This window comes from Callionymus lyra, chromosome 15 (assembly GCF_982586985.1).
Source record: "Callionymus lyra chromosome 15, fCalLyr1.hap1.1, whole genome shotgun sequence".
Taxonomy (NCBI): Eukaryota; Metazoa; Chordata; class Actinopteri; order Syngnathiformes; family Callionymidae; genus Callionymus; species Callionymus lyra.
This window is the reverse complement of record NC_141832.1, coordinates 1635833-1657578: the sequence shown is the minus strand read 5'-3', so window position 1 is coordinate 1657578 and position 21746 is coordinate 1635833. Positions and strand designations below refer to the sequence as shown.

The window sequence follows — 21746 nt, the reverse complement described above, 5'->3', positions numbered from 1 at the left end:
GATGAAGATGATGATGATGATGATGATGATGATGATGATGATGATGATGATGATGAAGATGATGATGAAGATAAACATAAAGATAAAGATAAAGATAAAGATAAAGATAAAGATAAAGATAACGATAAAGAAAAAGATAAAGATGAAGATAAAGATGATGAAGATAAAGATGATGATGATGATGATGCATTTCATGTGTCAATTGTAGTTGTCATGGCGACCACCACAAGTGTGTGGCTGTGTGCGTCCTTGTGTGTGTGTGCGGCGTCAAACGTGGACACACAGTTTCCGCTGCTAAAGTTTGGCGAGGACAGAAGTTTGTTCGGGCTGTCGGTGGCGCTGCACCTGGACCTGAAGAGGGACACGTACCAGTGAGTCAAACCCACTCCCCGGGTCATGTGACCGATAGACTCACTCGCTCACCCTTTTGTCAAGACTCCTGGTGGGAGCTCCACGACAGAGGGCGGAGCCTGATCTGCCAGCCAATCAGACGGGAGGCGTTTTCGTCTGTCCGATCTCGGTGGACCGGTCCGACTGCACTAGGATGCTGCTGATCGGGAGAGGTGAGGTCCTGGTCCTGGGTCAGTTCGTTTTATCACCGGAGGTCCAAACGAACCTGAACTTCTCTGATCTTTGCAGATCTCAATCCGACCGAGGACCTGATTGAGGACATGTGGCTGGGTGTCTCTGTGGCCAGTCAGGGTCCGCCGGGGGGTCGAGTCCTGGTGAGTCACCAAGTAATGAAAAAAGAGTTGAATAAAATGTTCACTAGTGGTGCTCGGTAGTTCCATCTGGATCCATTGATCCCTTGAAGTATTCACTGTGAGAGAGAGAGCTTACTGCAGACCCTACTCTCTCTCATGGTGTATGTTGTGCAAGCAAGTTCCGCAACAATACTAAGAAATGCTGAGCCACTGAAATCACTGCCAGCAGGGGGTGTTCTTGGCGGGTGCCTGCGCTTTCTGAGTGCTTTTTTAAATCTGTGGCAGGCGTGCGCTCATCGCTTCATCAAAGTGTACGGAGTGTCCAAACTGAGACACATGATTGGCAGGTGTTATCTCCGTGGCAACGACCTACTGTACGACGAGGGGGACGCTCACTGGCAGAGTCCGGAGCAGGTGTGCAGGTCAGTCAGGTGACACTCCCCCCCCCTCCGACACACTCAGGTGGTCTAATCATGCGGCGCTCGTGTCCGTCAGTCACCTGGGGGACGTGACCGGCGAGGTCATGTGCAACATGGGGATGTCTGCGGAAATCACGGAGACTGAAATCATCGTGGGATCTCCTGGGAGCTTCGAGTGGCAGGGTAGGGTCATGTGACACGGTGGTATCCCCTCCATTCCTAACTCTCTCCTGCTTCTTAGGAAACGTTCACATCTCCTGGATCAACCCACGCGTGGAGTACGACGTCCGGCAAAGCTCCTTCAGCAAGATGAACCGTCGGAACATTTACATCGGTGAGTGCAGGTCCTTCTCAAGGTCGGTCTCGGCGCCTTCATGATTACCGTGTCCGCAGGTTACTCCGTGTCGCAGGCTCGAGGTCTACTCTCTCAGGAAGAGGTCACCATAGTTACAGGTGAGCTGCACATCATCTGGCTGGTTCTGGATCAGCGACTGACCACTAGTCCGGTCCACAGGTGCTCCGAAAGACAGCAGGGAGGACGCCCGAGGTTCAGTTCTTCTGGCCATCAAAGAGGAGGACACGCTCAGAGTCCGACAGACGCTGCGAGGTCAACAGACCGGGTCCTACTTCGGGAACGCTGTGGCGACAGTAGACCTGGATAACGACGGGTACGTCAGGAAGTCAGCGCCACCTCCGGCTTTAACGTGTTTTCTTCCGTCAGGTGGCGTGACCTGCTAGTCGGGGCTCCTTTCTTCTTCCACCGTCAACAGGAAGTGGGCGGAGCTCTGTACGTGTACTTGAATAGAGGCGGACGGTTTGAAGCTCAGCCCAGCTGGATTCTGAAGGGTCCAGTCGGCTCTGGGTTCGGCATGGCCGTTGCAGCTGCCGGTGATCTAGATCAAGATGGCTTCCAAGGTGAGTGTATGCTTCACATGGTTGGTCTACTGATGATGATGATGTTGAGGGACATGATTGGCTGTACAGGGGGTGAGAAGCAGAACTCAATTTACCAACACCAGTTTTTGTACAATCAAATCAAACAGATTTTGCTGTCGGAGCGCCGTTCCATGGAACCGGACAAGTGATGATTTGGACCGGGGGCAGTGCTGGTCTATCACCAAACCCAAGCCAGGTCTAACGGAACTCCACGTGGTCTACTGTCTGCCTGGTTTTACTACTTACTCTTGTCCCCCCAACATAACCAGGTAATTGTGGGAAGCAGCGTGTCGCCCCGCTTCAGAACCTTTGGGTACTCCCTGGCGGCCGGAGTGGATGTAGATCAGAACCAGCATCCGGATCTGTTGATCGGGTCGTTGGACGACACAGTCGCTCTACTCAGGTACCAACAGAAAAGATGTTGTAGTAAGGTCCTAAACATCTATTCAATGAGGCTGGTTTGGTCCTTCTAGGAGTCGTCCAGTTGTCCACCTCAACCAGAGTCTCATAGCCTCACCAGAGACCGTCGATCTTGAGACTTGCCAGTTCTGGTGAGGAGTACGACCAGATGTTGTCCACAGAATCCTTAAGTGTGTGTGTGTTTCAGTGTCCAGCTCCAAGTCTGTTTCTCACGGATATTCGGCAGCAGAGGAAGGAAAAGCAATGTTGACATCGTCGGTGAGTGACACACACTATAGCAGTACACAAAGTCAGCCATCAAGGTCTTAGTGTGGACGAGGTCCACGTCTCTGTGGCTCATCTCAGAGCACATGATAAAGGTGTGTTCTGGTCTGGGTTCCAAGGGCTGGACTTCACCGTGAACGTCGACATCACAAGCCCAAAGCCCCGACTGTGTTTCCCAGACGGGACCAGTGAGTTCTCTGGTTCTGTGACGGTGTCGAGTCACAAGTGTGTCAAGCTTCAGGTCGGGGTGCAGGTGAGTACATCAAGTCCTAAAATAAACCATTTAACAGTGCTGGTCCTGCATCTTCAGACTCAGATCCTCACCTCAGTGGATCCGGTGGTGTTCTCCCTTAATGTGTCTCTGAGTCAAAACCCAAGTTCTTCAGGTCTCACACCAGTACTGAGCAAGAACCCGGGACCAACAAGAACACAGGTGAGGTTCTGTAGGTCACAGTGGAGCACCAGGTTTGCATCAGCACCTTCTTCTTTCTTCAGGTCTTTCTTCGTGGTTTCTCCAACCAGTCTTCAAACGCCAGCCTGCGAATGAGAGCCGGCTTCGTGCACCAGCACCAAAACTGGTTAACCAGGTGCGTCCATTGGTGACGCGAGCAGATTTCCTTTCTCTGGTTTTATCATCTTTTTGTGTGTCCAGGTGGAATTCGGGTCAGCTGGTCAACAGTCACCTGCTTTTAGAGGTCAACATCAGCAACACTCCGCAGTCGCCGCGAGCAGGCGACGCCCACGACGTCACCCTCAACATCTCCTTCCCCGAAACCCTCGTCTACTCCGGGGTCCACACCGAGGTTGTGACCCTTGTTTGATTGTGTGGAAAGATGAGTTGAAACATCTGATGGTTCAGACACGCACAGTTCTGACGCTCCGATCCACCATTTTGATTATCCACTGACCTTAGACCCTCCACAGACTGAATTATCTTGTAAAACTTTCTAAAACTAGGGATGACAGGAAGTCTTCCCAAAAACAAGCGTTACCAAAGATTGTGCAGGGATGACTGAGGACGAGAGGATACAGTGATGACTGAGGACGAGAGGATACAGTGATGACTGAGGACGAGAGGATACAGTGATGACTGAGGACGAGAGGATACAGTGATGACTGAGGACGAGGGGATACAGTAATGACTGAGGACGAGGGGATACAGTAATGACTGAGGACGAGAGGATACAGGGATGACTGAGGACGAGAGGATACAGTAATGACTGAGGACGAGGGGATACAGTAATGACTGAGGACGAGAGGATACAGGGATGACTGAGGACGAGAGGATACAGTGATGACTGAGGACGAGAGGATACAGTGATGAATGATGACGAGAGGATACAGTGATGACTAAGGACGAGGGGATACAGTGTTGGCTGAGGACGAGAGGATAAAGTGATGACTGAGGACGAGAGGATACAGTGATGACTGAGGACGAGAGGATACAGTGATGACTGAGGACGAGAGGATAAAGTGATGACTGAGGACGAGAGGATAAAGTGATGACTGAGGACGAGAGGATACAGTGATGAATGATGACGAGAGGATACAATGATGAATGATGACGAGAGGATACAGGGATGACTGAGGACGAGAGGATACAGTGATGAATGATGACGAGAGGATACAGTGATGACTAAGGACGAGGGGATACAGTGTTGGCTGAGGACGAGAGGATAAAGTGATGACTGAGGACGAGAGGATACAGTGATGACTGAGGACGAGAGGATACAGTGATGACTGAGGACGAGAGGATACAGTGATGACTGAGGACGAGAGGATACAGTGATGACTGAGGACGAGAGGATACAGTGATGACTAAGGACGAGAGGATACAGTGATGACTAAGGACGAGGGGATACAGTGATGACTGAGGACGAGAGGATACAGTGATGACTAAGGACGAGAGGATACAGTGATGACTAAGGACGAGGGGATACAGTGATGACTAAGGACGAGAGGATACAGTGATGACTGAGGACGAGAGGATACAGTGATGACTGAGGAGGAGAGGATAAAATGATGACTGAGGACGAGAGGATACAGTGATGACTAAGGACGAGAAGTTACAGGGATGACTGAGGACGAGAGGATACAGTGATGACTGAGGACAAGAGGATACAGTGATGACTGAGGAGGAGAGGATAAAATGATGACTGAGGACGAGAGGATACAGTGATGACTAAGGACGAGAGGATACAGTGATGACTAAGGACGAGGGGATACAGTGATGACTGAGGACGAGAGGATACAGTGATGACTAAGGACGAGGGGATACAGTGATGACTAAGGACGAGGGGATACAGTGATGACTAAGGACGAGAGGATACAGTGATGACTAAGGACGAGGGGATACAGTGTTGGCTGAGGACGAGGGGACACTCTGAACACTAGAGCGGCGCTAGAGAGTAACTGAATGTCTTCATTTCAGGGTCACGCGACAGGATTCCTGTGTTCCAACAATGACGCGCTCGTCGTGTGCAAACTCGAGACCCTCGGGACGAACCAGGAGGTAAATCCCAGCAAGACTTCTGGTCTGACGTCACGTTTGTTTTGTGGAGCATGATTTTGTTGTTGCAGGTTCGACTCCTTCTCATTTTCCAAACATCCGACTTCACCCTGGACTCAGGGAACATCAGTTGTGTAGTCCGCCTGTCAACGTAAGCGTATGTGTGTCAGTAGTGTTGTCAGTGGTGTGTCGTCAACAGTGTTGTTGTCATTGTGTAGTCAACAGTGTTGTTGTTGTTGTCATTGTGTAGTCAAAAGTGTTGTTGTTGTTGTCATTGTGTAGAAAACAGTGTTGTTGTCACTGTGTAGTCAACAGTGTTGTTGTCATTGTGTGGTCAACAGTGTTTTTGTTAGTGTGTTGTCCGCAGTGTTGTTGTGTGTCATCAACAGTGTTGTTGTTAGTGTGTCATCAACAGTTTTGTTGTGTGTGGACAACAGTGATCTTGTTACTGTGTAGTGAACAGTATTTTTATTGTGTGTGGTCAACAGTGTTGTTAGTGTGTCGTCAAAAGTGCTGTTGTTAGTGTTTCGACAAAAGTGTTGTTGTTAGTTGTTAGTGTGTCGTCAAAAGTGTTGCTGTTAGTGTGTCGTCAAAAGTGTTGTTGTTAGTGTGTCGTGAAAAGTGCTGTTGTTAGTGTGTCGTCATAAGTGTTGTTGTTAGTGTGTCGTCAAAAGTGCTGTTGTTAGTGTGTCGTCAAAAGTGCTGTTGCTAGTGTGTTGTCAAAAGTGTTGTTGTTAGTGTGTCATCAAAAACGCTGTTATTAGTGTGTCGTCAAAAGTGTTGTTGTTAGTGTGTCGTCAAAAGTGCTGTTATTAGTGTGTCGTCAACAGTGTTGTTGTTAGTGTGTCGTCAAAAACGCTGTTATTAGTGTGTCGTCAAAAGTGTTGTTGTTAGTGTGTCGTCAACAGTGCTGTTATTAGTGTGTCGTCAACAGTGTTGTTTTTAGTGTGTCGTCAAAAGTGTTGTTGTTAGTGTGTCGTCAACAGTGCTGTTATTAGTGTGTCGTCAACAGTGTTGTTTTTAGTGTGTCGTCAAAAGTGCTGTTATTAGTGTGTCGTCAACAGTGTTGTTTTTAGTGTGTCGTCAACAGTGTTGTTGTTAGTGTGTCATCAACAGTGTTGTTTTTAGTGTGTCGTCAAAAGTGTTGTTTTTAGTGTGTCGTCAACAGTGCTGTTATTAGTGTGTCGTCAACAGTGTTGTTTTTAGTGTGTCGTCAAAAGTGTTGTTGTTAGTGTGTCGTCAACAGTGTTGTTTTTAGTGTGTCGTCAACAGTGCTGTTATTAGTGTGTCGTCAACAGTGTTGTTTTTAGTGTGTCGTCAAAAGTGTTGTTGTTAGTGTGTCGTCAAAAGTGCTGTTATTAGTGTGTCGTCAACAGTGTTGTTTTTAGTGTGTCGTCAACAGTGTTGTTGTTAGTGTGTCATCAACAGTGTTACTGTTAGTGTATCGTCAACAGTGTTGTTATTAGTGTGTCATCAACAGTGTTGCTGTTAGTGTGTCGTCAACAGTGTTGTTGTTAGTGTGTCATCAACAGTGTTACTGTTAGTGTATCGTCAACAGTGTTGTTATTAGTGTGTCATCAACAGTGTTGTTGTTAGTGTGTCGTCAACAGTGTTGTTGTTAGTGTGTCATCAACAGTGTTGCTGTTAGTGTGTCGTCAACAGTGTTGTTGTTAGTGTGTCGTCAACAGTGTTGTTGTTAGTGTGTCATCAACAGTGTTGCTGTTAGTGTGTCATCAACAGTGTTGCTGTTAGTGTGTCATCAACAGTGTTGTTGTTAGTGTGTCATCAACAGTGTTGCTGTTAGTGTGTCATCAACAGTGTTGCTGTTAGTGTGTCATCAACAGTGTTGTTGTTAGTGTGTCATCAACAGTGTTGTTGTTAGTGTGTCATCAACAGTGTTGTTGTTAGTGTGTCATCAACAGTGTTGTTGTTAGTGTGTCATCAACAGTGTTGCTGTTAGTGTGTCATTAACAGTGTTGTTGTTAGTGTGTCATCAACAGTGTTGCTGTTAGTGTGTCATCAACAGTGTTGTTGTTAGTGTGTCATCAACAGTGTTGCTGTTAGTGTGTCATCAACAGTGTTGTTGTTAGTGTGTCATCAACAGTGTTGTTGTTAGTGTGTCATCAACAGTGTTGTTGTTAGTGTGTCATCAACAGTGTTGTTGTTAGTGTGTCATCAACAGTGTTGCTGTTAGTGTGTCATCAACAGTGTTGCTGTTAGTGTGTCATCAACAGTGTTGCTGTTAGTGTGTCATCAACAGTGTTGTTGTTAGTGTGTCATCAACAGTGTTGCTGTTAGTGTGTCATCAACAGTGTTGTTGTTAGTGTGTCATCAACAGTGTTGCTGTTAGTGTGTCATCAACAGTGTTGTTGTTAGTGTGTCATCAACAGTGTTGCTGTTAGTGTGACATCAACAGTGTTGTTGTTAGTGTGTCATCAACAGTGTTGTTGTTAGTGTGTCATCAACAGTGTTGCTGTTAGTGTGTCATCAACAGTGTTGCTGTTAGTGTGTCATCAACAGTGTTGTTGTTAGTGTGTCATCAACAGTGTTGCTGTTAGTGTGTCATCAACAGTGTTGCTGTTAGTGTGTCATCAACAGTGTTGCTGTTAGTGTGTCATCAACAGTGTTGTTGTTAGTGTGTCATCAACAGTGTTGCTGTTAGTGTGTCATCAACAGTGTTGTTGTTAGTGTGTCATCAACAGTGTTGTTGTTAGTGTGTCATCAACAGTGTTGTTGTTAGTGTGTCATCAACAGTGTTGCTGTTAGTGTGTCGTCAACAGTGTTGTTAGTGTGTCATCAACAGTGTTGTTGTTAGTGTGTCATCAACAGTGTTGCTGTTAGTGTGTCATCAACAGTGTTGTTGTTAGTGTGTCATCAACAGTGTTGCTGTTAGTGTGTCATCAACAGTGTTGTTAGTGTGTCATCAACAGTGTTGTTGTTAGTGTGTCATCAACAGTGTTGCTGTTAGTGTGTCATCAACAGTGTTGTTGTTAGTGTGTCATCAACAGTGTTGCTGTTAGTGTGTCATCAACAGTGTTGTTGTTAGTGTGTCATCAACAGTGTTGTTGTTAGTGTGTCATCAACAGTGTTGTTGTTAGTGTGTCATCAACAGTGTTGTTGTTAGTGTGTCATCAACAGTGTTGTTGTTAGTGTGTCATCAACAGTGTTGTTGTTAGTGTGTCATCAACAGTGTTGTTGTTAGTGTGTCATCAACAGTGTTGCTGTTAGTGTGTCATCAACAGTGTTGCTGTTAGTGTGTCATCAACAGTGTTGTTGTTAGTGTGTCATCAACAGTGTTGCTGTTAGTGTGTCATCAACAGTGTTGTTGTTAGTGTGTCATCAACAGTGTTGCTGTTAGTGTGTCATCAACAGTGTTGTTGTTAGTGTGTCATCAACAGTGTTGCTGTTAGTGTGACATCAACAGTGTTGTTGTTAGTGTGTCATCAACAGTGTTGTTGTTAGTGTGTCATCAACAGTGTTGCTGTTAGTGTGTCATCAACAGTGTTGCTGTTAGTGTGTCATCAACAGTGTTGTTGTTAGTGTGTCATCAACAGTGTTGCTGTTAGTGTGTCATCAACAGTGTTGCTGTTAGTGTGTCATCAACAGTGTTGCTGTTAGTGTGTCATCAACAGTGTTGTTGTTAGTGTGTCATCAACAGTGTTGCTGTTAGTGTGTCATCAACAGTGTTGTTGTTAGTGTGTCATCAACAGTGTTGTTGTTAGTGTGTCATCAACAGTGTTGTTGTTAGTGTGTCATCAACAGTGTTGCTGTTAGTGTGTCGTCAACAGTGTTGTTAGTGTGTCATCAACAGTGTTGTTGTTAGTGTGTCATCAACAGTGTTGCTGTTAGTGTGTCATCAACAGTGTTGTTGTTAGTGTGTCATCAACAGTGTTGTTGTTAGTGTGTCATCAACAGTGTTGCTGTTAGTGTGTCATCAACAGTGTTGTTGTTAGTGTGTCATCAACAGTGTTGCTGTTAGTGTGTCATCAACAGTGTTGTTGTTAGTGTGTCATCAACAGTGTTGTTGTTAGTGTGTCATCAACAGTTTTGCTGTTAGTGTGTCATCAACAGTGTTGTTGTTAGTGTGTCATCAACAGTGTTGTTAGTGTGTCATCAACAGTGTTGCTGTTAGTGTGTCATCAACAGTGTTGTTGTTAGTGTGTCATCAACAGTGTTGTTAGTGTGTCATCAACAGTGTTGCTGTTAGTGTGTCATCAACAGTGTTGCTGTTAGTGTGTCATCAACAGTGCTGTTGTTAGTGTGTCATCAACAGTGTTGTTAGTGTGTCATCAACAGTGTTGTTGTTAGTGTGTCATCAACAGTGTTGCTGTTAGTGTGTCATCAACAGTGTTGTTGTTAGTGTGTCATCAACAGTGTTGCTGTTAGTGTGTCATCAACAGTGTTGTTGTTAGTGTGTCATCAACAGTGTTGTTAGTGTGTCATCAACAGTGTTGTTAGTGTGTCATCAACAGTGTTGTTGTTAGTGTGTCATCAACAGTGTTGTTAGTGTGTCATCAACAGTGTTGTTAGTGTGTCATCAACAGTGTTGCTGTTAGTGTGTCGTCAACAGTGTTGTTAGTGTGTCATCAACAGTGTTGCTGTTAGTGTGTCATCAACAGTGTTGCTGTTAGTGTGTCGTCAACAGTGTTGTTAGTGTGTCATCAACAGTGTTGCTGTTAGTGTGTCATCAACAGTGTTGCTGTTAGTGTGTCATCAACAGTGTTGTTAGTGTGTCATCAACAGTGTTGTTAGTGTGTCATCAACAGTGTTGCTGTTAGTGTGTCGTCAACAGTGTTGTTAGTGTGTCATCAACAGTGTTGTTAGTGTGTCATCAACAGTGTTGCTGTTAGTGTGTCGTCAACAGTGTTGTTAGTGTGTCATCAACAGTGTTGCTGTTAGTGTGTCATCAACAGTGTTGCTGTTAGTGTGTCATCAACAGTGTTGTTAGTGTGTCATCAACAGTGTTGTTAGTGTGTCATCAACAGTGTTGCTGTTAGTGTGTCGTCAACAGTGTTGTTAGTGTGTCATCAACAGTGTTGTTAGTGTGTCATCAACAGTGTTGCTGTTAGTGTGTCATCAACAGTGCTGTTGTTAGTGTGTCATCAACAGTGTTGTTAGTGTGTCATCAACAGTGTTGTTGTTAGTGTGTCATCAACAGTGTTGTTAGTGTGTCATCAACAGTGTTGCTGTTAGTGTGTCATCAACAGTGCTGTTGTTAGTGTGTCATCAACAGTGTTGTTAGTGTGTCATCAACAGTGTTGTTGTTAGTGTGTCGTCAACAGTGTTGCTGTTAGTGTGTCATCAACAGTGTTGCTGTTAGTGTGTCATCAACAGTGTTGTTGTTAGTGTGTCGTCAACAGTGTTGCTGTTAGTGTGTCATCAACAGTGTTGTTGTTAGTGTGTCGTCAACAGTGTTGTTGTTAGTGTGTCATCAACAGTGTTGTTGTTAGTGTGTCATCAACAGTGTTGTTGTTAGTGTGTCATCAACAGTGTTGTTGTTAGTGTGACGCTAACAGTGTTGTCGTCAGTTTTTCCTATAAGTTTGTGTTAGTGTTGTGCGTCTGTGTGTCCTCAGGCTCAGTGGTGTTCCACAGGTGTCCGTCCTCGTTCCTCACTCGCCCCCGCACGCCTCTCTCTCACTGTAAGTATGAAGACCCAGTTTGACCTCTTGACCTCTTGACCCCCCTGTGACCGGACCACGCTCAGACTGGCCGGTCCTGGTCTCGTGTCTCTCCGAGGTCGTGTGATGGCCGACGTGAGGACGGTGGAGGACGTCGGGCCGCCGGTGCTGTTTGTGCTGCAGGTGCGTCTCGGAGGTCGGCGACCTTCCTGACCCCTCGGTGACTCCGCCCCCTTTTTCCAGGTGCTGGCGACGCCTGGGAGTCACGACCTGGAGCTGCAGTTCAAGTGGCCGAGGGAGGGGAGGAGCCTGCTGTACCTGGAGGAGATCCAGCTGGACGGAGCGCCTCACTGTCGTCCTCCTCGTGATGTCAACCCTGTCAATCTCCCGGTAACCACGGCGACCCTCGCGTCAACTCACTCTTCTGACTCTGATGTGATTGACAGACGGAGAGGAAGAGGCGGAGCCTGGAGGGAACAGCTGAGCCGCGGCCAGACAACAGCTACACTCTGGTATTCTGGACACACACCTGTGCCGGACGAGTGTAACAGTGTGTGTGTGTGTGTGTGTGTGTGTGTGTGTGTGTGTGTGTGTGTAGGACTGTGCTGGAGGACACAGGTGTGTGACCTTCACCTGTCCCCTGCACAACATCAGCAGCTCGGCCACGCTGACGGTCAAGACTCGCCTGTGGACGTCCACCTTCTTACAGGTAACTTGCTCTGCCCCCTGACCTCTGACCCCCTGGCTGACCTGGTGTCGCAGCACTACAGCGGCGCCGCCAGCGTGTTGATCCGAGCCCAGGCCACGCTCCGACACCGGACCGGGCGCTCGGCGCCGAGAGGTCACAGCGCTCAGGTGCCGACCCTCGACCCGGAAGGGATCCGTCCGACGACCTTTCTGACCCCTCGTGTCCTTCAGATGGACGTGCTCGTGTTCCCCGACCAGGACGAGCGGCGGCCGGCGGCCGCGCCCTGGTGGATCCTGGTGGCCTCCGTTCTGGTGGGACTGGTCCTGCTCGCTCTGATCTCCTTCTCACTCTACAAGGTAGAAAACACGCAGCTGCAGCCATGAGTTCACTGAGAGGGAGTGAGACAGAGTTTAGTCCAACTAGTGAGTTTATCGAGTTAGAAAGTGAGTCTGGAAGTTGATTTATTCGAGTCCGATTAAGTCAATTATGTTGAGTCTGGTTAGTCAAATGGATCAAGATTATCTTTGTTTGATTAGTCATGTCTGATTAAAGATCGTCATGATATTTAAATATAAACATGCAGTTCGAATAGTCATGTCTGATTAAAGATCATGATATTTAAATATAAACATGCAGTTTGATTAGTCATGTCTGATTAAAGATCATGATATTTAAATATAAACATGCAGTTCGATTAGTCATGTCTGATTAAAGATCATGATATTTAAATATAAACATGCAGTTCGATTAGTCATGTCTGATTAAAGATCATGATATTTAAATATAAACATGCAGTTCGATTAGTCATGTCTGATTAAAGATCATGATATTTAAATATAAACATGCAGTTCGATTAGTCATGTCTGATTAAAGATCATGATATTTAAATATAAACATGCAGTTTGATTAGTCATGTCTGATTAAAGATCATGATATTTAAATATAAACATGCAGTTTGATTAGTAATGTCTGATTAAAGATCATGATATTTAAATATAAACATGCAGTTTGATTAGTAATGTCTGATTAAAGATCATGATATTTAAATATAAACATGCAGTTTGATTAGTAATGTCTGATTAAAGATCATGATATTTAAATATAAACATGCAGTTTGATTAGTCATGTCTGATTAAAGATCATGATATTTAAATATAAACATGCAGTTTGATTAGTCATGTCTGATTAAAGATCATGATATTTAGATGAAAACATGCAGTTTGATTAGTCATGTCTGATTAAAGATCATGATATTTAAATATAAACATGCAGTTTGATTAGTCATGTCTGATTAAAGATCGTCATGATATTTAGATGAAAACATGCAGTTTGATTAGTCATGTCTGATTAAAGATCGTCATGATATTTAGATGAAAACATGCAGTTTGATTAGTCATGTCTGATTAAAGATCGTCATGATATTTAAATAAAAACATGCAGTTTGATTAGTCATGTCTGATTAAAGATCGTCATGATATTTAAATAAAAACATGCAGTTTGATTAGTCATGTCTGATTAAAGATCGTCATGATATTTAAATAAAAACATGCAGTTTGATTAGTCATGTCTGATTAAAGATCGTCATGATATTTAAATATAAACATGCAGTTTGATTAGTCATGTCTGATTAAAGATCATGATATTTAAATATAAACATGCAGTTTGATTAGTCATGTCTGATTAAAGATCGTCATGATATTTAGATGAAAACATGCAGTTTGATTAGTCATGTCTGATTAAAGTTTTTCATAATGTAAAGTTTGAAACATTAAGTTTAAACACATTCATGTTAAATGACTGCAGATACTAAAAGCGTATTCATTACTCAGCACTTTTTTAACAGTCCTGCAGCGACAAAATCCGAAATAAAAAAGTGTAAAGACATAAAAGATGAATCCGAGGACGTCACTGTATAACAACATTATTAACTAAATATTCTCTCATACAAATGTGATTTCGGTCTTCAGTGCGGATTCTTCCGGCGAGAGAACATCTCGGCAGCGACTCTGCATCAGGGGAGGATCCTGGGTCGGACGCAGTAGAACCAACTCTTTTACTGCCAATGTTTGTGTGTCAGGAGACGTGTTTTTAGTGTTTGTTTCTTTTTACACTTTGATGTTTTGACCAGAAGCTCTTTTACGGAAGTTTATCAGAAGATTCAACCTTGAACTTTAATTACAAATGTTGAAACTTTGAATTTTTTGTTGAATTTGTTGTTTTTTAAGAATTAAATTATTATAAAATTCCACATTGAAAGGTTGTTTTCACTATTCAAAAATTCAATGTAAAAATGTTGCTATAATAGCGTCACCAGACAATACTAAACGAGAACCGAGCTATTTGATCGTGTGTCATCACTGTATCCTCTCGTCCTCAGTCATCGCTGTATCCTCTCGTCCTCAGTCATCACTGTATCCTCTCGTCCTCAGTCATCATTGTATCCCCTCGTCCTCAGTCATCACTGTATCCTCTCGTCCTCAGTCATCACTGTATCCTCTCGTCCTCAGTCATCACTGTATCCTCTCGTCATCAGTCATCACTGTATCCCCTCGTCCTCAGTCATCACTGTATCCTCTCGTCCTCAGTCATCACTGTATCCTCTCGTCCTCAGTCATCACTGTATCCTCTCGTCCTCAGTCATCACTGTATCCTCTCGTCCTCAGTCACCACTGTATCCTCTCGTCCTCAGTCATCACTGTATCCTTAAAAATAAAACCAAAAATGATTTAATTAAAATATTCAAAAAATGTTTAATGCTTTATAAAATAAAATCACGATTAAAAGTGTCAACATTTGACGAAGATGTTTTCAAAGATGAACATTTGCATCTGAAACTTTCCCTCCATTGTCTGTCAAATGTTGTGTGTTGACGGTTGTGAGTCGTTTTTTAAAGTGTCGCACTGAGACGTTGTGTTACTGTCGTGGGTCGCAAATAAAAATGTGAATCTGTGTCTTTCAACATGTTTTTAATGAACACAATAAAATGTTCACGCGCGAGTCTGATCAGAGTCCAGGTCCAGGTCCAGGTCCAGGTCCAGGTCCAGGTCCAGGTCCAGGTCCAGGTCCAGGTCAAGGTCCAGGTCCAGGTCCTCCTGGTCCAGACAGTTGACCTGTCGGGATCAGAAGGTTTCACTTCTTGAATCCTTCGATGGCTTATTTTTACCTTCACAAGTCGGTCAGGGTCGTCCAGAGTGAGCTGACCCGCCGTGGGTTTGACCTCCACCATGACCTTCTGACCCCCTGACACAAGAACGCACAGGTGAGATGATGTCGAGCGAGGGGGGTTTGAGGCTGCAGTACCCAGAATCACCAGCAGGACGGAGTGGAAGGCCTCGGCCAGAGCCTTCTGTCTCGCCGTCTTCTGCAGCCGACATCGTTTCTGGACGATCGTCTCTGGACCTGCGGCACGAACGGAGTGAAGCGCTCGCGACTCCAGGTCACCTGGACTCACCTGCGCAGGTGAAGGTTTCCTCCACGACGGCGGCGCCTCTGGACGTCTGACCGTGATGAGGAAACGTGACCTGCATCAAACATCCGAACCTCAGAGTTCGCCGTTCGTCCTCATCCTCGTCTTCCTCGTCAGTCAACTGCTTCAGCTGAGAAGACGTACCATGATAAGATATATAGTAATACTCTAGTAACAAGGATATATGTGTAGTATTGTCCAGTACTTGACTCTGGTGTTGTGATAGTGTAGTAACAAGTATATATGTGTAGTATTGTCCAGTACTTGACTCTGGTGTTGTGATAGTGTAGTAACAAGTATATATGTGTAGTATTGTCCAGTACTTGACTCTGGTGTTGTGATAGTGTAGTAATAAGTATATATGTGTAGTATTGTCCAGTACTTGACTCTGGTGTTGTGATAGTGTAGTAACAAGGATATATGTGTAGTATTGTCCAGTACTTGACTCTGGTGTTGTGATAGTGTAGTAACAAGTATATATGTGTAGTATTGTCCAGTACTTGACTCTGGTGTTGTGATAGTGTAGTAATAAGTATATATGTGTAGTATTGTCCAGTACTTGACTCTGGTGTTGTGATAGTGTAGTAATAAGTATATATGTGTAGTATTGTCCAGTACTTGACTCTGGTGTTGTGATAGTGTAGTAATAAGTATATATGTGTAGTATTGTCCAGTACTTGACTCTGGTGTTGTGATAGTGTAGTAATAAGTATATATGTGTAGTATTGTCCAGTACTTGACTCTGGTGTTGTGATAGTGTAGTAACAAGTATATATGTGTAGTATTGTCCAGTACTTGACTCTGGTGTTGTGATAGTGTAGTAATAAGTATATATGTGTAGTATTGTCCAGTACTTGACTCTGGTGTTGTGATAGTGTAGTAATAAGTATATATGTGTAGTATTGTCCAGTACTTGACTCTGGTGTTGTGATAGTGTAGTAATAAGTATATATGTGTAGTATTGTCCAGTACTTGACTCTGGTGTTGTGATAGTGTAGTAACAAGTATATATGTGTAGTATTGTCCAGTACTTGACTCTGGTGTTGTGATAGTGTAGTAACAAGTATATATGTGTAGTATTGTCCAGTACTTGACTCTGGTGTTGTGATAGTGTAGTAACAAGTATATATGTGTAGTATTGTCCAGTACTTGACTCTGGTGTTACAGAATCTACAGTCCTCAGTCATCCCTGTATCCTCTCGTCCTCAGTCATCTCTGTATTATCTCGTCCTCAGACATCCTTGTATCCTCTCGTCCTCAGTCATCCCTGTATCCTCTCGTCCTCAGTCATCCCTGTATCCTCTCGTCCTCAGTCATCCCTGTATCCTCTCGTCCTCAGTCATCTCTGTATCCTCTCGTCCTCAGTCATCCTTGTATCCTCTCGTCCTCAGTCATCCTTGTATCCTCTCGTCCTCAGTCATCTCTGTATCCTCTCGTCCTCAGTCATCACTGTATCCTCTCGTCCTCAGACATCCCTGTATCCTCTCGTCCTCAGTCATCTCTGTATAATCTCGTCCTCAGACATCCCTGTATCCTCTCGTCCTCAGTCATCTCTGTATCCTCTCGTCCTCAGTCATCTCTGTATAATCTCGTCCTCAGTCATCACTGTATCCTCTCATCCTCAATCATCACTGTATCCTCTCGTCCTCAGTCATCTCTGTATCCTTTCGTCCTCAGTCATCTCTGTATCCTCTCGTCCTCAGTCATCTCTGTATCCTCTCGTCCTCAGTCATCTCTGTATAATCTCGTCCTCAGTCATCACTGTATCCTCTCGTCCTCAGTCATCACTGTATCCTCTCGTCCTCAGTCATCACTGTATCCTCTCGTCCTCAATCATCACTGTATCCTCTCGTCCTCAATCATCTCTGTATCCTCTCGTCCTCAGTCATCACTGTATCCTCTCGTCCTCAGTCATCTCTGTATCCTCTCGTCCTCAGTCATCACTGTATCCTCTCGTCCTCAGTCATCTCTGTATAATCTCGTCCTCAGTCATCACTGTATCCTCTCGTCCTCAGTCATCACTGTATCCTCTCGTCCTCAGTCATCACTGTATCCTCTCGTCCTCAGTCATCTCTGTATCCTCTCGTCCTCAGTCATCTCTGTATCCTCTCGTCCTCAGTCATCTCTGTATCCTCTCGTCCTCAGTCATCTCTGTATCCTCTCGTCCTCAGTCATCACTGTATCCTCTCGTCCTCAGTCATCTCTGTATCCTCTCGTCCTCAGTCATCTCTGTATCCTCTCGTCCTCAGTCATCTCTGTATCCTCTCGTCCTCAGTCATCACTGTATCCTCTCGTCCTCAGTCATCTCTGTATCCTCTCGTCCTCAGTCATCACTGTATCCTCTCGTCCTCAGTCATCTCTGTATCCTCTCGTCCTCAGTCATCTCTGTATCCTCTCGTCCTCAGTCATCTCTGTATCCTCTCGTCCTCAGTCATCTCTGTATCCTCTCGTCCTCAGTCATCTCTGTATCCTCTCGTCCTCAGTCATCACTGTATCCTCTCGTCCTCAGTCATCTCTGTATCCTCTCGTCCTCAGTCATCTCTGTATCCTCTCGTCCTCAGTCATCTCTGTATCCTCTCGTCCTCAGTCATCTCTGTATCCTCTCGTCCTCAGTCATCTCTGTATCCTCTCGTCCTCAGTCATCTCTGTATCCTCTCGTCCTCAGTCATCTCTGTATCCTCTCGTCCTCAGTCATCATGGGGATCTTGCCTAAATTTGTCTGCGGAGGACGTTGTAAAAATAGGTTCTTTCTCTGAATGAAGGAAATTCTTGTGGACAAGAGGAAAATAAGACTTATATCAGTGTATCGAAGAAAAAGTACAAGAATCTCAGGAACAACAATCGAAGTCACATCTACGAGAAGTGAACCTGAGTCTCTACAGAGATCTCCTTCTCCTCCTTACGTACGGTTTTCAAGGCCATTCTTCCCCCACATGCAGGTGTTCATACTCAGATACCCAGAAACAAGACGTCCTCCCACCGGAGGTTCACGGGAGGTACGTTATCTAGAGAGGAGACATGAAGGTCTTCTGTCCTTCACAGTTTTCACCAACTACAACGTTATAATTGAAATTATTTTCTTAAGGGATGTGTTCTACGAGCTTGTCATTCCTGTGAACCTTCAGTTGCAAGTAACTTTGAATATAAGATGTTAGAACGTAACGGCTGCTGCCATCTAGCGGCCGTAAGTTTAATTGCAACACAAAAATGAACAAATGCTGTGAATATTTTCACGTCAATGGTACGACCCACCGTGACGATGTCGGAGCTCCAGTTGTTGAACCCGAGGAAGTGATTGGCCAGGTCGCAACACTTGTTGTGCCCGAGGGGTCGTCGCTCCGTCTGGTACTGGCGGCTCTGTCGGGCGGCCAGACGCACCTGAGGACGAGCGCAGGTGACGAAGGGCGGCGAGGGCGGCGTGAGCTCGCCGTACCTTCAGGGGGAGGGTCTGGAAGAGCGGGCGTCCGTCCGTGCGCCTCTGAGCCTGAGAGGCCTGAGACGCAGAGTAGAACTTGACGACAGCGTAGAACCCCGACGGGCTGAGCGGGTCGGTCGGTCGCACCTTTAGCATGTAAAGAGGTCCGAACCCGGAGAACACCGCGAACAGGCTCTCCTTTGGGGAGAGGACTTGGGTCACACCCGGGTCTTACTATCAAATGTTTTGTCCGTTTATGAGAAAATGTAAAAGAAATTATTTCACATGATTCAAGAGTCTTACAATGAAATTGTGACATCAGAGGACCTGGATCTGGACCTTCGTCAGACCTGATTCCATCATCACTGTATCCTCTCGTCCTCAGTCATCACTGTATCCTCTCATCCTCAGTCATCACTGTATCCTCTCTACCTCATTCATCCCTGTATCCTCTCGTCCTCAGTCATCTCTGTATCCTCTTGTCCTCAGTCATCCCTGTAACTTCTCGTCCTCAGTCATCACTGTATCCTCTCGTCCACAGTCATCACTGTATCCTCTCTTCCTCAGTCATCACTGTATCCTCTCGTCCTCAGTCATCACTGTATCCTCTCGTCCCCAGTCATCACTGTTTCCTTTTTTGTCCTCAGTCATCACTGTATCCTCTCGTCCCCAGTCATCACTGTATCCTCTCATCCTCAGTCATCACTGTTTCCTTTTTTGTCGTCAGTCATCACTGTATCCTCTCGTCCCCAGTCATCACTGTTTCCTTTTTTTGTCCTCAGTCATCACTGTATCATCTCGTCCTCAGTCATCACTGTATCCTCTCATCCTCAGTCATCCCTGTATCCTCTCGTCCTCAGTCATCACTGTATCATCTCGTCCTCAGTCATCACTGTATCATCTCGTCCTCAGTCATCCCTGTAACTTCTCGTCCTCAGTCATCACTGTATCCTCTCGTCCTCAGTCATCCCTGTAACTTCTCGTCCTCAGTCATCACTGTATCATCTCGTCCCCAGTCATCACTGTATCCTCTCGTCCTCAGTCATCACTCTATCCTCTCGTCCTCAGTCATCACTGTATCCTCTCGTCCTCAGTCATCACTGTATCCTCTCGTCCTCAGTCATCACTGTATCCTCTCGTCATCAGTCATCACTGTATCCTCTCGTCCTCAATTATCACTGTATCCTCTCATCAGTCATCACTGTATCCCCTCGTCCTCAGTCATCACTGTATCCTCTCGTCCTCAATTATCACTGTATCCTCTCATCAGTCATCACTGTATCCTCTCGTCCTGAGTCATCACTGTATCCCCTCGTCCTCAGTCATCACTGTATCCTCTCGTCCTCAATTATCACTGTATCCTCTCATCAGTCATCACTGTATCCTCTCGTCCTCAGTCATCACTGTATCCTCTCGTCATCAGTCATCACTGTATCCTCTCGTCCTCAGTCATCACTGTATCCTCTCGTCCTCAGTCATGACTGTATCCTCGTCCTCAGTCATCACTGTATCCTCTCGTCCCCAGTCATCACTGTATCCTCTCGTCCTCAGTCATCACTGTATCCTCTCGTCCCCAGTCATGCCTGTATCCTCGTCCTCAGTCATCACTGTATCCTCTCGTCCTCAGTCATCACTGTATCCTCTCGTCCTCAGTCATCACTGTATCCTCTCGTCCCCAGTCATCACTGTATCCTCTCGTCCTCAGTCATCACTTTATCCTCTCGTCCCCAGTCATGCCTGTATCCTCGTCCTCAGTCATCACTGTATCCTCTCGTCCTCAGTCATCACTGTATCCTCTCGTCCCCAGTCATCACTGTATCCTCTCGTCCTCAGTCATCACTTTATCCTCTCGTCCCCAGTCATCTCTGTATCCTCTCGTCCCCAGTCATGCCTGTATCCTCGTCCTCAGTCATCACTGTATCCTCTTGTCCTCAGTCATCACTGTATCCTCTTGTCTTCAGTCACCACTGTATCCTCTCATCCTCAGTCACCACTGTATCCTCTCGTTCTTAGCTAGTATTACTACTAGGACTCACCTGGATCTGGACCTCCGTCAGACCTGATTCAATGTTCCACACGAAGATGGTCTTGTTGTTTTCTACCGGAACCACAAACTCCAGGATCTCCAGGTCCATCTGCAGCAGGACTGTGGTGTGGAACCACAACCACAACCACAACCACAACAACAACACAAACACAAACACACACAAGTTTCCCGCGCTGTCGCAAACGACGATATAATTGTTCGAACCTTCAGTTCACGGAGGAGAAGTCCGACAGGTGAGGCAGCAGGTGCGCGCGACAGGTGAGCTCAGGTGCGGATCTAGAAACGCAGACGTTCACGGCGGACACTTGCGTGTTCCCGCGGCTGCCGGCGGAAATGACGTCAGATGCGGACAAAAGTCTGACGAGTTGAGAGAATTTTTTGGAGTGAAATTATTAATTAAAATGAATAAATAATCGACTCTCATCTGGTTTATCTTTGGAAACTGTTTTATCTTTGAGATTAAAGTCACAAAAATGCTCCAAAATAAAAAAAATAAAAAAATAAATCTATTAGTTTCAGGTATTAACGTGGAAACTAGGCTGCAGTGGACGTTCCCGCGCCAGACACGAACACCTGGAGGCTCAGATGAAATCATCGGTCGCGCGATACGAAAACGAAAGCGCAAAAAGAAAAGAGTTATTCTTGCGTCACTTCCGGTTGGTGTGACTTCCCCGCGGAGCGCAACTGAAAAGTGAAATCGTGACGTCACTGTGGCGCTACTTTTTTTTCCTTCTTATTTGACGAAATGATTTCACCAAAATAAAAACAAATCACTCTGTGGCCTTGAACATGATGGTTGTGTGTGTTTTTTATGTTTTATCAATTCCCTGCGTGGACGCGTCTCACGCACGCGCGTGGACGCGTCTCACGCACGCGCGCGGACAGGTGAGGAGGAAAGCGAGAGTGGAAAGTTGGATTTTCCCGCTTTCGCTCTCAGAGCATCTTAAAAATATGCGGATCAAGTCAAAGTCGCACAAAAGTCGCCATGAACGCGTTGAGAAGCATCTTGTTGTTCACCTGCTGCACGGCCGCGCTGGGCTGTGATTGGCTGAGACACGCCGCTCACCTGAGCGAGCGCTCCTTACGTTTGCTGCAGAAGATGGTGAGTCCGCTGGAGGCTCCAGGGGGTCCAAGAAGTCCTTTAAAAAGTCTCTCTGCTGCTCCTTCACAGGACAGACCGCCGACAGAGGACGACTGTCCCGAGAGGTTCCCGCACCAGATGTACAGCAGAGTTCACCTGCTGCAGGTAAAACACACG

At 45.6% G+C, this 21746-nt stretch overlaps 2 protein-coding genes across 5 annotated transcripts; one reads left to right on the top strand and one right to left on the bottom strand.

The window, feature by feature from the left end:
• Positions 1 to 213: 213 nt before the first annotated feature.
• LOC148064388 (integrin alpha-3-like) lies at positions 214 to 13630 on the top strand. Its single transcript, XM_087809633.1, has 25 exons — positions 214 to 371; positions 436 to 563; positions 640 to 725; positions 990 to 1126; positions 1200 to 1306; positions 1365 to 1457; positions 1517 to 1576; positions 1638 to 1791; positions 1845 to 2038; positions 2167 to 2255; positions 2329 to 2462; positions 2533 to 2610; positions 2667 to 2737; positions 2863 to 2996; positions 3054 to 3176; positions 5175 to 5255; positions 5324 to 5403; positions 10828 to 10893; positions 10959 to 11055; positions 11116 to 11262; positions 11319 to 11384; positions 11471 to 11581; positions 11635 to 11727; positions 11791 to 11916; positions 13528 to 13630. The coding sequence occupies exons 1-25, from the start codon at positions 214 to 216 to the stop codon at positions 13600 to 13602; spliced, it is 2688 nt and encodes an 895-aa protein (XP_087665759.1). The 3' UTR covers positions 13603 to 13630.
• A 699-nt stretch (positions 13631 to 14329) lies between these two features.
• rdm1 (RAD52 motif containing 1) lies at positions 14330 to 21064 on the bottom strand. Of its 4 annotated transcripts, none has more exons than XM_087809293.1 (8): positions 20478 to 21064; positions 18589 to 18639; positions 18460 to 18519; positions 18279 to 18404; positions 15012 to 15156; positions 14861 to 14959; positions 14724 to 14800; positions 14330 to 14670 (listed from the first exon to the last, which is right to left on the bottom strand). In XM_087809293.1, the coding sequence occupies exons 1-8, from the start codon at positions 20574 to 20576 to the stop codon at positions 14548 to 14550; spliced, it is 780 nt and encodes a 259-aa protein (XP_087665419.1). In that variant the 5' UTR covers positions 20577 to 21064; the 3' UTR covers positions 14330 to 14547. The 4 variants fall into 4 exon arrangements, with proteins under 4 accessions (XP_087665419.1, XP_087665418.1, XP_087665421.1 ...); XM_087809292.1 differs by having other exon boundaries at positions 18460 to 18639; positions 20478 to 20587; positions 20693 to 21064; XM_087809295.1 differs by having other exon boundaries at positions 18460 to 18675; positions 20478 to 20515.
• Positions 21065 to 21746: the final 682 nt, after the last annotated feature.

Bases quoted from the DNA above. Each gene is read 5' to 3' on its own strand.
- rdm1 (XM_087809292.1), bottom strand. From the start codon at position 20,576: ATGGACCTGGAGATCCTGGAGTTTGTGGTTCCGGTAGAAAACAACAAG. The intron at 14,960-15,011 runs GTGAGTCCAGGT...TTCGTGCCGCAG, and splicing joins GGAAACCTTCACCTGCGCAG to GTCCAGAGACGATCGTCCAG. The intron at 14,671-14,723 runs GTAAAAATAAGC...TGATCCCGACAG, and splicing joins ACCCTGACCGACTTGTGAAG to GTCAACTGTCTGGACCAGGA.
- LOC148064388 (XM_087809633.1), top strand. From the start codon at position 214: ATGGCGACCACCACAAGTGTGTGGCTGTGTGCGTCCTTGTGTGTGTGT. The intron at 11,056-11,115 runs GTGCGTCTCGGA...CCCTTTTTCCAG, and splicing joins CGGTGCTGTTTGTGCTGCAG to GTGCTGGCGACGCCTGGGAG. The intron at 11,582-11,634 runs GTAACTTGCTCT...CTGGTGTCGCAG, and splicing joins GGACGTCCACCTTCTTACAG to CACTACAGCGGCGCCGCCAG.